The sequence below is a fragment of the Culex quinquefasciatus genome, chromosome 1 (genome assembly GCF_015732765.1).
Source record: "Culex quinquefasciatus strain JHB chromosome 1, VPISU_Cqui_1.0_pri_paternal, whole genome shotgun sequence".
NCBI lineage: Eukaryota > Metazoa > Arthropoda > Insecta > Diptera > Culicidae > Culex > Culex quinquefasciatus.
The window spans coordinates 93,485,836-93,500,182 of NC_051861.1; the positions used below are offsets into that span (position 1 = coordinate 93,485,836).

General features: G+C 32.3%; 1 protein-coding gene across 1 annotated transcript in view; it reads right to left on the reverse strand.

The window, feature by feature from the left end:
* The window catches only part of LOC6042730 (protein single-minded), a 61,498-nt gene extending 51,046 nt beyond the window's left edge, over positions 1–10,452 (reverse strand). Inside the window, exon 1 of the mRNA XM_038248417.1 lies at positions 10,338–10,452. Within this exon, the coding sequence (XP_038104345.1) occupies positions 10,338–10,395 (58 nt within the window). The 5' untranslated portion in view covers positions 10,396–10,452. The remainder of the gene's footprint in view (positions 1–10,337) is intronic.
* Positions 10,453–14,347: the final 3,895 nt, after the last annotated feature.

Sequence of the window (14,347 nt, forward strand, 5' to 3'; positions counted from 1 at the left end):
AATTATTTGATGTGTAATCATCGAGGACATTGATGAGTTACTATATTGTTTTTGCAGTAATTAGTAGTCTGTTGATTGAAATATATTCTCGTAATCTGGTTGCACTGCTAAGTTTGAATCATACACCCAAAGTTAAAATCCATGCGGATAGTCCTTTCGAAAAGAAACGAGAGGAAAGTACTATTTGGCGAGAGTAAAGACCTCTCGCGCTACAACAACAACAAATCGTGTTCATTCGTTCATTAAAACAGTTCATCCCATTGGGTGGCTTATATGGACAAATGACCGCCACTTAATCACTGAACTGTGTTGGCCGATACGTCAAAGGCGCAGTTCAATACACCGAAGGTCTCGTGTTCGAGTCTTGGTACCGACACTTTTTTTTGAAGGGTGAACTTTTAGGAAAATGAACCCATGAGTAAAGTACTCTCGGTAATTTCGGGACTTATCCTCTCAGTCCGTTCACAGTGCCATTTTACTACCGAACCATGCTCTTTATCCTCTCGTATACCGATGCTCAGTTCTGGGTGTATGATACAGATGTAATGTTCTGAATAATCGCATCTCGTTGAGTCTATTTTCAACGAACAATATTCACAAAAACAAACAACAGCAATATTAAAGCAAAATCACGCAAACCTTTGCCGGAATCTAACAAAGTTGCAACCAGCATCGAAAGCTGCCGCAACCTTGGCTTTCACTTTCTGTCAACAATTTTACAACCGCGCGGTGACATTAGCTAGCCATGCTTCTGGGTACTTTGCCCAACAGCAAACTAATCACCCACAAATCATTCGTCAGTCAGTGCCTACTGCGAGCTGGCCTGAGCACATACTGCAGTATAGCCAAACCAACTAATTTAAGCTTGAAGTCCGCCCTCCTCTTCTTCATGCGCAAACTGTCAAACTCTCGTCGAGCAGTCCGTCAAAGATGACCAAGAGCAGCGCGTCATCGCGACAAAATAAGCCAAACTCGCAAGTGTCGCTCGTAAAAAGATGATTAGTCTTGGATAGTAAAATATTTATTTCGACTCTTTTTTCTTTCGCTCTCCCTTCCAAGAAAGTCGCACCAGCTTCGACGTTTCAGGCACGACCGGTTTAAGCCTTTTTGCGCAAATGCGTCTCAATTTTCAAAGAAAACGAAAACTTTTTGTCACTTGTTGTTCCCTTCGTCGTCATTTTGGCGTCTTGTCACACGTCGCTTTGTGAAGCAAAATATGAGAAAAATGCAAATTTTGTTATACAAAAAAGGCAAGGTTCCATTCGTCTGGTATTCCGATCATAATATTTATCAATTTTGACAAGAGTAGTGGTGAAGCGATCTTTTTGACCACATCAAATCCACACCACCACTCCTGTTAAAAAAGGTAAATATCATGAATACTAGATTACGGATTACTAGACCATAATGAATGTCGCGAAATTATCAAAAAAAAACAGATAATTAATAATATAGGGACGTGGCGTTACATCGTGCTGCCATCTGTTTTTTTTTAAGAGCAAAAGTGGAAAAGTCCTGAGCCATAGTCTACCTCGCCCAGCAAAACGAAGTCGATAAAGTAGTCGGTTTCGATGGAGGAAAAGTGAAAAACGTGGCATAAAAATAGCGACGCCATTGACAGAAGTGTTGGTATGGATTTGGCGTGGTCGATACATCACCACTACTGTCAAAATAAATATTATTGTAAATATTATGATCGGATTACTATTAAATGCGACAAGTCAGCACAACGGCGACGACCTGTTGATCTTTGGGCTCATAACTCGATGAAGGAAAGTGACCGTAGTCATCATTCGCAAGACTTTTCACAAAATCTGCCGAGGGAAAGAGCCATAAAGTCCGCCACAGAGTGATTATTTTGGCTTAAATCGTAAAACGATTGCAGAATAACGGGACCATTATCCGCGTGCCCGCGTTCATTCTAACATGACAGTTGTGTAAACAAAGCTGAGAATGGCTCTGGGACAAAATGAAAAAGAAAAAAAAATACACCGAAACATCGATGTCCTCCGTAACTGGCCAAAGTGACGTCTTTATCGGTTCCCGGAGAAAGATGTGTGGCGATGTGGGCTGAATTGTAATGAGGATTTCCATTGAGGGGTTTTTGCCATTCAACATGGTTCTCATCGCCAAAAAATAAGGTTTTTTTAAAGCAGTAAAAAAACATTGAATTTTTAAGATGTTATTTTTAGGTTTAAAAAGTCAAAGAATCCTCAAAGTGTCCAGATGTCATTCAGAATTTATGTCCACGAATAAACAAATTGTCATCAACAACAGGGTGTCACCGAAATTTAACTTTGTGGATGACGTTTTAGGGCTTCGATGTCTTCGTAAACTTGTTAGATTGAAAATTTCATGAAAGTTTGCCTAAGGGCAAGGAAAAAAAATGGAAAGGGGGAAGTGTTGATGCTCACTTTTTCAAGAGGACAAGGGAAATTCTCCACGGTTTCCTCAAATAAGTTTCGCTTGAAGTTGGACGGTAATTGTTAAGTCAATTCAATTCTGGGCCCCTTACGAAGCATATTTAGGTGACTTTATGACAAACACAGTTGTTTATGATGCAAAACTATTTGTGTTTGCTAATTTCCATGTCCACTTTAATTGACTGGCGCCAACATAACGTCTCTAAATTAAACATTTGAACTTCGAATACTGCTGATGTACTCGTAATTGAAAACGCTTACAAATTCAAGGGAAGTATCAGGTTCGCCTTCTTGTTTACACATCAAACAATAAGGATCGATTTTCATTCTCGACAATAAAAAACAACACTCTTGCTCAGCTACTTGCCAATAAGCCCGCAAGTACGACATATCAAATTTCCCCTTTATGATGATGACGGTCATACCTACTCGCTCAAAGAGTCCTCAGAGAAGGAGGAGAAGAATGGGCAACATCTTAATTAGCGACTGGTATAGTGGGTGCATAAAAGAAACAAATCCAGCTTGAGTATCAAGTAAATAAGGTTGAGACTGCAATTCCGGCTGTTGAGTGGCAGTACAAAAAAAAATAAGTTTAAAAAAAAGTGGTAGCCAACATCATTCAACCATACCCTTTTGTGTGAAGAGTACTACTTTGTCTCGATCATTCATCCTCCTTCTTCAGAGCAGTTCTCTAGGATTTCGGTCATTCGATTTTTTTTGTATTTTTTAATCCGACTGAAACTTTTTTGGTGCCTTCGGTATGCCCAAAGAAGCCATTTTGCATCATTAGTTTGTCCATATAATTTTCCATACAAATTCGGCAGCTGTCCATACAAAAATGATGTATGAAAATTCAAAAATCTGTATCTTTTGAAGGAATTTTGATCGATTTGGTGTCTTCGGCAAAGTTGTAGGTATGGATACGGACTACACTGGAAAAAATAATACACAGTAAAAATTTGGTGATTTTTATTTAACTTTATCACTAAAACTTGATTTACAAAAAACACTATTTTTAATTTTTTTATTTTTTGATATGTTTTAGAAGGCATAAAATGCCAACTTTTCAGAAATTTCAGGTTGTGCAAAAATCACTGACCGAGTTATGAATTTTAATCAATACTGATTTTTCAAAAATCGAAATTTTGGTCGTAAAATTTTCAACTTCATTTTTCGATGTAAAATCAAATTTGCAATCAAAAAGTACTTTACTGAAATTTTGATAAAGTGCACCGTTTTCAAGTTATAGCCATATTTAAGTGACTTTTTGAAAATAGTCGCAGTTTTCATTTTTAAAATTAGTGCACATGTTTGCCCAGTTTTGAAAAATATTTTTGAAAAGCTGAGAAAATTCTCTATATTTTTTACGACTTTGTTGAGAGATATTGCAATGCAAAGGTTTAAAAACAGGAAAATTGATGTTTTCTAAGTTTCACCCAAACAACCCACCATTTTCTATCGTCAATATCTCAGCAACTAATGGTCCGATTTTCAATGTTAATATATGAAACATTTGTGAAATTTTCCGATCTCTTCGAAAAAATATTTTGGAATTTTCAAATCAAGACTAACATTTCACAAAGGCCAAACATTCAATATTACGCCCTTTAAAATGTTTGTCTTGATTTGAAAATTCCAAAATATTTTTCGAAAAGATCGGAAAATTTCACAATTGTTTCATATATTAACATTGAAAATCGGACCATTAGTTGCTGAGATATTGACGATAGAAAATGGTGGGTTGTTTGGGTGAAACTTAGAAAACATCAATTTTCCTGTTTTTAAACCTTTGCATTGCAATATCTCAGCAACTAAAGGTCGTATCAACATAGTCCGAATAAGCAAAATATAGAGAATTTTCTCAGCTTTTTCAAAACTGGGCAAACATTGCACTAATTTAAAAATGAAAACTGCGACTATTTTCAAAAAAGTCACTTAAATATGGCTATAACTTGAAAACGGTGCACTTTATCAAAATTTTAGTAAAGTACTTTTGATTGCAAATTTGATTTTACATCGAAAATGAAGTTGAAAAATTTACGACCAAAATTTCGATTTTTGAAAAATCAGTATTGATTAAAAATTCATAACTCGGTCAGTGATTTTTGCACAACCTGGAAATTTCTGAAAAGTTGGCATTTTATGTCTTCTAAAACATATCAAAAAAAAAAAATTAAAAATAGTGTTTTTTGTAAATCAAGTTTTAGTGATAAAGTTAAATAAAAAATCACCAAATTTTTTTACCGTATTTTTTCCAGTGTAGTCCGTATCCATACCTACAACTTTGCCGAAGACACCAAATCGATCAAAAATTCCTTCAAAAGATACAGATTTTTGAATTTTCATACATCATTTTTGTATGGACAGCTGCCGAATTTGTATGGAAAATTATATGGACAAACTAATGATGCAAAATGGCTTCTTTGGGCATACCGAAGGCACCAAAAAAGTTTCAGCCGGATTAAAAAATACAAAAATTAAAATTGAAGAAAAAAGACCGATTTCGTAGAGAATTGCTCTTCAGTGTAGGTGGGTATATACGGAAGGCAGAAACAGCATTTGTCAGCAAAATTTGCAGCAAATGGCTTGTCGTGTGTGCACTGAGCCGTGTATGATGATGGTTGGCTGAGAGAGGCTGAGTTATTATATATTTTTATAAGGAAGGAGGAATAAAAAATCACAAGACAAAGAGCTCGGGGCCCATCGAGAAAAGCTTCGACAAAGGAATAAGGTACTCGATCGCCATTATGGGCTTTGAATGGTTTGTTGGTTCACTTGTCTGGGATGTGTGTGCTTTAACGAAAGTAATTTGCATTGCAGTTAAAGCAAGGGCAGTTTACACAGATAGTTTTTCATTTGATGAGTGAATGCAAATTCATTCATTTGAACAATTCTTAAATCGGCCAATATCCAAAGATCTTTAATTTGTTTTTTTTTGTTCATTACTTTGGTTAACAATTTAAATGAAACTTACCCCTGAGATGTAAGTCAACATACAATTTTGGCAGCTGTCCATGCAAATAAGTATGCAAAAATGTGTATTTTGAAAAGGGTTTTCGGAGCAATTTGGAGGCTTCGACAAAGTAATCGATTTTTTTGTTTATGCTGAAAAGTAGAACTTTTCAGCATTTATTTTGAAAAGTGTTGCTATTCGATTCAGTTATTTTTGGTACATAAAAGTAGGCTATTTCGTCGTTCAAGAGTGACAGGAAAAGCAAGTAGTTTCACGACGGAATTGCAAAAAATACTTTTTCGCTCGTAGGTTGCCATTTCCACCAAAACTAATATTTCTTCAAATTTCTTTCGACGTTCTGCAGGGATGCAGTTGGGCTACAATGTCCTTTCATTAAGTTTGACCAAAATTTAGAATATATCCAGAATCCAGGGTCTCGTGGCGCAGGGGTAGCGGCTTCGGCTGCCGATCCCGATGATGCTATGAGACGCGGGTTCGATTCCCGCCTTATCCACTGAGCTTCTATCGGATGGTGAAGTAAAACGTCGGTCCCGGTTTCTCCTGTCTCGTCAGAGGCGCTGGAGCAGAAATCCCACGTTAGAGGAAGGCCATGCCCCGGGGGGCGTAGTGCCAATAGTTTCGTTTCGTTTTTCCAGAATCCAGGGCTGTCTCATTGTTCCCCACTCGTTTCAGCCCATAGGTAACAATGAGACACTCCGATTTTTCTTCATTAAACTTCTCAAAATCAAGAGAAATTTTTCAAAACATGAATCGAAAGTGATTTTTGGCATATTTAAAGAGTTTTAACTTCATTTAAGCAAAAATACAAAGTTATTTGGTATAAATATATTGATTTTACAAAATTTAATTACTTTTTAGCATAACTTTTGTTAATTAAAGTTTCATGTTGGCAAAATTGCTCTAAAAAGTTTAAGGCAAGTCACCTGTAATGGAACAATACAAAAACATGATGTTTTACTAGAAAAGTATTGTTTTTCGTAGAGTGTCTCATTGTTCCTGCCAAGTGCGTCTACAATGAGACAGTTGAATAACTCTGGCTGTAGATGTCGGATCGATCTCATATTTTGGTCAATGTTAGAACACATTAAAAGAAGGAAAATGCCACGAAAAGCTCATTAAAACATGCTGATGAAAAAAATTATAAAAAATCGTTGAATGTTGAAAACAAAAAGTGTCTCATTGATGACTACCCTACCCTACAGTTATTAAAGATTAAGAAACAAGAAAGCATTTCGAGATACAATTTGTTCCCAACATTAAAAATAAAGCTTCAATTTCTTTTTGCAACAAAAATGACACATTTTTTATTTTATTTAAAAAGTGTGATTTTTTCTATTTGAAAAATATTTCATAAAGGAAAAGGGTTTAAAAATTCTCATCTTTGAATGTTTCAAGCTTCGATTTTTTACATTAAAAATCGAAACAATAGTTTACGAGCTATTTTCAGTTGAAAAGTGAGGGCTAATTTAGGTGACACTTAGAAAAAACGAATTTGTAACAAAGTTAAAATTTTGAATTGATTTATGTAAGCAACCAGCATTCTGATCAACATAATCTAAAAAATGTACGTTTTTTGCAGGGATGACATGAAGTTAAAAAAACATTATGGAAAACTTTATCTCAAAAATGCATCTGACATGAAAACGGTGTACCTTTTTAAAAAAAAATAAATAGTATAGCAATATTCATTTGGCCTCTCAAAATCAGGCCATTGCAAATTTAATTTCAAGCTCCCATGAAACATATAAAAACATCCAAAAAATTGAAAAGAACTGGGAATTGAACTTTTGAAAATAAAAATAATCGCGAAAAATCCTAACACAATCATAAAGTTTGACGAACACTCAAGATATTTTTTACAATAGAATTTAGAATATTTGCATGCCCAGTCCGAAAAATGGTTTGGAGACTTTTATGGAAAAACTAATGATGCAAAATGGCACGGACAAAGTTTTATTCATATAAAAAAATACACTCAGAAAATATAATTTTTCCTGTTTGTATTACTCCCAGAGGCTTAGATAACAACAGCAAACTATTGAAAAAAGTGAAAAAGCGAAATAGAAAAGTAACTTTTTGCATTTTTGTCGAGAAACTGCTAACTTTCCCTGTCATTCTCGAACGACGAAACGACCTACTTTTATCTATCAAAAATAACAGAAAGATTTTTTTAAATTTTTTTTTTCATGAAATTATTTAGAATGAAAAATTAATACCTTTCAATACCAGTGAAAGTTCTACTTTTCAGCACTGAAATGGGTGCCGAAAAGCAGGATGAATTTACTTAACACATGGATGATTGACATGAAATTCCACTCAAAAAAGTGTTTTTCGGTATTGAATAAATGCTGTAAGCAACTCGTTGCAAAACTTGTTTTTAAGCTCTCGTTGTACCTATTTATATAATTCGATAAACCTCGTTGGATAACTGTACGACTCGTGCTGAAAAAATCTTATGATTCTGAATTTTCTGATCTTTTTGAAAACAATATTTTTGAAAAAAAAATAAACAGACTAACATTGAAAAAGGGCTGTTTAATGTTTTGCCCTTTTGAAATGTAAGCCTTGATTAAAAAAAAATATTATTTTCGAAAAGATCAGAAAATTTCACGAATGTTTCATATTTTAACATTGAAAATTTGACCAATAGTTGCTGAGATATCGACATTAGAAAATTGTGGGTTGTTTGGGTGAAAACATCTATTTTCCTGTTTTTAAATCTTTGCATGGCAATATCTCAGCAACTAAAGGTCGTATCATAAAGCTCAAAAAATCAAAATATAGAGAATTTTCTCAGCTATTCAGAAACATTTTTTCAAGACTGGGCAAACATGGGCACTAATTTCAAAAAAAATAAAACTGCTACTATTTTCAAAAAAGTTACCTAAAAATGGCTATAACTTGAAGACGGTGCACTTTATCAAAATTTCTCAAACTACAGTTTTACATATACAATTTTTCATTACATTTTTATAGATACAGGTTTCAGAATTTTCATAAATCATTTTTGTGTGAACAGCTGCCAAATTTGCATGGAAAATTATATGGACAAACCAATGATACAAAATGGCTTCGTTGGGCATACCGAAGGCACCAACAAGTTTCAGTCGGATTAAAAATACAAAAACTAGAATACCGATTTCGTAGAGAATTGCTAATATGACATATGAAGAGCGACAAAAATGCACGGAGTTTTTTTTCGGTTTTATTGAATATCTCAGGATAGAAATGGATTTTTGAGATCTCTGAAGGTCAAAAGGTAAAGCATTGTGAGCTGCATAAAATGGCGCTCTTAACTCAATTTGGCCCAAAATGCGCGTACGTCAAGTCAGCACAACAGAGACGAAATATTTGTTATAAAGTAATTAAACGCTTTTCAAGCTAAATTCAAATTGCTTTCGGTATTCTATTGCATTCGTTGATGGAGTATTAAATTAGAACGTAGGGTAGGGTAGTCATCAATGAGACACTTTTGGTTTTCAACTTTCAACGATTTTTCTAATTTTTTCTTCAGCATGTTTTAATGAGCTTTTTGTTGTATTTACTTTCTTTTAGTGTGTTCTAACATTGACCAAAATATGAGATCGATCCGACATCTACAGCCAGAGTTATTCAACTGTCTCATTGTAGACGCACTTGGCAGGAACAATGAGACAGCTGGGGAACAATGAGACACTCTACGAAAATCAATACTTTTCTAGTAAAACATCATATTTTTGTATTGTTACATTACAGGTGACTTGCCTTGAACATTTTAGAGCAATTTTGCCAACATGAAACTTTAATTAACAAAAGTTATACTAAAAAGTATTTAAATTTTGTAAAATCCATTTATTTATACCAAATAACTTTGTATGTTTGGCTAAATGAAGTTAAAACTGTATAAATATGCCAAAAATCACTTTCAAATCATGTTTTGAAAGATTTACATGGATTTTGCAATGTTTAATGAAGAAAAATCAAAGTGTCTCATTGTAACCCTCGGGCTTAAATGAGTGGGGAACAATGAGACAGCCCTGGATTCTGGGTATATTCTAAATTTTGGTCAAACCTAATGAAAAGACATTGTAGCCCAACTCAATCCCTATGGAACGTCGAAAGAAATTTGAAAAAATATTAGTTTTGGTGTAAATGGCAGCCTACGAGCGCAAAAGTATTTTTTGTCCATAATTTACTTTTACACCCCAGAATCAAACATTTATGAATAACTTTTCAAGGGAGCGTCCATAACCAAAGCCACTATTATTGCAGACGTGTATCCAGTAGATACACCTTTCCCCCAAATATGAGCCTGATTGGTTGAAACTACGACTTGTGAGAGCCATTTTATCATTGTTCCCCGTGTCTCATTGATGACTACTCTACCCTAATTAAATAAATTTGATATTTACTCGGAAATCCCGGAATTTCCGGTGTTCTCCGAAAACTTATAGGCTGTAGTAAAAAAAAATATTTTTTATCTGTAGTCTCTGACCATTTCAAATTTACTCCGATAAATCCGGCATTGCAAATATTACGACCTACAAAAAGTCACACACATGTTCCCGACCGCGGCACAACCCAGCTGGTCTGCCATCTGTGAAGTTATCCATATCTACAACTCGAACCCAAAACAAAACGTCACCGGACGATCCCAAAAACCAATGAGGCATTATATTTTCTACAAACATTACAAGATATATGACTTTTTTTTTGTTCGCTATTCCGTCCTTTGACATTGAGAACCGGCCCCATCCAGTCATACGTGAATCCTGAACACGCTGAACTTCTTCAATTACAAACGACTCGATGCCGCTTAGTAAACACATAATAAATGGCACTTCCGAATGTTGTTTAAAAGGTTGTCACAAATTTGTACAAAACTCGCAACTGCACACACAGGCACGCATTCTAGACAACAAAACCGCAACCATATCTTCGGAAACACACGACGCACTCACCGGCGGAAACTTTGTACTTGCTGCTAGAATTTATAGCACAGCTCGTGACGGGTGCCATAAAACGGGTTAGTTTAAGTTACAGTTATGGGGAAAATGCCCACATGAAGACCATACGATCTATGGTTTCGTTTTCATTTGGGAGTTTTGTTTGTAATACCTCGGAAACAGTTGCGCCAACAGTTTGCTATAAAATCCACAAATGTGCTATAATCCTTTGAGAAGCAGCTCCGTTGGTATCCTTCATGTAGCGAAACTTTACATCAAAATCACGTAATTCAGTATTCTTGTCGCAAACTTTTGAGATCACTGGACCACACTTCAAAACAACTCTTCACAAATGTTATCCAGAACAACAACAACAACGCCAACTCGACATCCGTGACACGCGTGACCGCGTGAATTCGTGACAAATGAATTACGCCGGGCTGTGAACGACGCGTACGCGACGACGACTGCTTCCGCAACTGCTGGCGCGCGTAGAATGACGAAACGACGTACAAGGACTGACGAGACTCGGTCGCAGCATCGCGTGTCTGACCCCGGAGCCAGAGCCAGAGTAGAGCAAAAGACGCAGAGCGCGCAGCATCCGACGACGGCGTTCGGGATCGAGACTCCAGGAAGAGCGATGAGAGTTGCAGTTGCTGCGGTGAGGTCGAGCGGGAAAAGGGGTCGTCGCGCGCACGTGGTGAGGGGTAGGACACTATAGGAGAACCGAAAATCAACGCCATTCATCCCGTGTGTAAACAAAGAGACCGTGGGCACCCGTGGGTTGAAGTTGACGACGACGGCGGCGTTGCAACAACAACAGCGCTCTCTCTTTCTCTCTTTTTTTATTATGGTTTGTTACCGGAATCATAATCCCGGGAATAAGGCGACGTAGGTAGGCTGGGAAGTGTTAGAGGTTATTGTTGTGATACTGGCGCTGGTTAGGGATTTGTTGTGAATTGTTTCTAGGATTTATCAAAATATGGCTAAAACAATAAGTTTAAATAACTTTTTTTCATTTACGAAACGGCAAAAGATTTATGAACAAATTCTCATTTTAATCCGTTAGGTGGTGTCTTCGGCAAAGTTGTAGGTATAGATATGGACTACACTGAAAAAAAATGATACAATGTACATGGTGTCGATTCAAATCCCAAAATAAAATTCCCTCACTTTTCCCTGACCTCTCCAGACCACCATTTTTTTTATTTTCTGTTTTTTACTAACATATTGTTTGGAGCGTTTTTATGGTTTCATGCATTTTCCTTTTTGAATATTGCAAATTTAAGATATTGAAAAAAATCAATGACTTTTTTATTTTTTTTAACGATGGATTCTGCAAAAACTTAAAAACTTTTTTTTTATTTTGTCAGTCATTTTTTTCTAATCGAACATCCAAAATGAGCAACCATAAAATTGTCCTATGTTTTTTTATCTGGTGATGCCATTTTAAATGTTGCACTTTACCAAAAAATCTAGAGTTTTTTTATGGGTCCTAGAAACATATGAAACACAATAGCTTACAGGACCTTTAAAAAAACTCTAGAATTAATTAATAATTACAATTGTTGCAAATTTGAAATTGTGATTAGTTAGTTTCACTTCATTTCCTAAAGAAAATTTAAAGTTAAAAGTTAAAACAAAAAAACAATTGAAAATTTGAATTAAAGTAAGAAGCAGGGTTGTTACGGGAGAGGCGAAAAAAATCCGCGCCGACCTAAAATCTGAAACCGCGCGAAATCCACGCCATATAAAAAAATATCGCGACCAACATTTAAGAAATTTTATTTTTTAATGAAATAAAAACTCATTCAGAAAGTACATATTCGATTAAAAAAATCGTTTTATGTTTACAGGCTCCAAAAGAATGAAAGCAATAAATCCATTAAAAAAAAATCCTCAAGAGACGGTCAAGGCAAGGATCATGAAAAAAAATCTTCAAAATAGAAAATACAATATTCAAAAACCTAAAAAATTAACTTCAAAATATAACCTCAAAATTAAATCAAAATCTAAAATTATAATATGACAAAATTTTAAATTTCGAAAGACTAAATAATCAAAAGCTAAGAATTTTTACACAGTTTGTAATCCAAAATCCTCGCTAAAATTTCACTCCGAAAGAAATTTAATTTTCGTTATTTAAAATAATGTCTTTTCATAATTTCAAAATTTCTTACAAAAAATAGGACTTCAAAAATTGTGGAATTCAAGAATTTAAGAATTTAAGAACTAAGAATTTAAAAATAAAAACATTTAAGAACTTACGAATATAAGAATTTAAGAATTTAAGAATTAAAGAATAAAAGAATAAAAGAATTAAAGAATTAAAGAATTTAAGAACTTAAGAATTTAAGAATTTAAGAGTTTAAGAATTAAAGAATTTAAGAACTTAAGAATTTAAGAATTTAAGAGTTTAAGAATTAAAGAATTTAAGAACTTAAGAATTTAAGAATTTAAGAATTTAAGAATTTAAGAATTTAAGAATTTAAGAATTTAAGAATTTAAGAATTTAAGAATTTAAGAATTTAAGAATTTAAATTTAAGAATTTAAGAATTTAAGAATTTAAGAATTTAAGAATTTAAGAATTTAGAATTTAAGAATTTAAGAATTTAGAATTTAGAATTTAAGAATTTAAGAATTTAGAATTTAAGAATTTAAGAATTTAAGAATTTAAGAATTTAAGAATTTAAGAATTTAAATTTAAGAATTTAAGAATTTAAGAATTTAAGAATTTAAGAATTTAAAATTTAAGAATTTAGAATTTAAGAATTTAAGAATTTAGAATTTAGAATTTAAGAATTTAAGAATTTAAGAATTTAAAATTTAAGAATTTAAGAATTTAAGAATTTAAGAATTTAAAATTTAAGAATTTAAGAATTTAAGAATTTAAATTTAAGAATTTAAGAATTTAAATTTAAGAATTTAAGAATTTAAGAATTTAAGAATTTAAGAATTTAAGAATTTAAGAATTTAAGAATTTAAGAATTTAAGAATTTAGAATTTAGAATTTAAATTTAAGAATTTAAGAATTTAAGAATTTAAGAATTTAAGAATTTAAGAATTTAAGAATTTAAGAATTTAAGAATTTAAATTTAAGAATTTAAGAATTTAAGAATTTAAGAATTTAAGAATTTAAGAATTTAAGAATTTAAGAATTTAAGAATTTAAGAATTTAAGAATTTAAGAATTTAAGAATTTAAGAATTTAAGAATTTAAGAATTTAAGAATTTAAGAATTTAAGAATTTAAATTTAAGATTAAGAATTTAAGAATTTAAGAATTTAAAATTTAAGAATTTAAGAATTTAAGAATTTAAGAATTTAAGAATTTAAGAATTTAAGAATTTAAGAATTTAAGAATTTAAATTTAAGAATTTAAGAATTTAGAATTTAAGAATTTAAGAATTTAAGAATTTAAATTTAAGAATTTAAGAATTTAAGAATTTAAGAATTTAAGAATTTAAAATTTAAGAATTTAAGAATTTAAGAATTTAAGAATTTAAGAATTTAGAATTTAAGAATTTAAGAATTTAAGAATTTAAGAATTTAAGAATTTAAGAATTTAAGAATTTAAGAATTTAAGAATTTAAGAATTTAAATTTAAGAATTTAAAATTTAAGAATTTAAGAATTTAAATTTAAGAATTTAAGAATTTAAGAATTTAAGAATTTAAGAATTTAAGAATTTAAGAATTTAAATTTAAGAATTTAAGAATTTAAGAATTTAAGAATTTAAGAATTTAAGAATTTAAGAATTTAAGAATTTAAGAATTTAAGAATTTAAGAATTTAAGAATTTAAGAATTTAAATTTAAGAATTTAAGAATTTAAGAATTTAGAATTTAAGAATTTAAGAATTTAAGAATTTAAGAATTTAAGAATTTAAGAATTTAAGAATTTAAATTTAAGAATTTAAGAATTTAAGAATTTAAATTTAAGAATTTAAGAATTTAAGAATTTAAGAATTTAAATTTAAGAATTTAAGAATTTAAGAATTTAAGAATTTAAGAATTTAAGAATTTAAG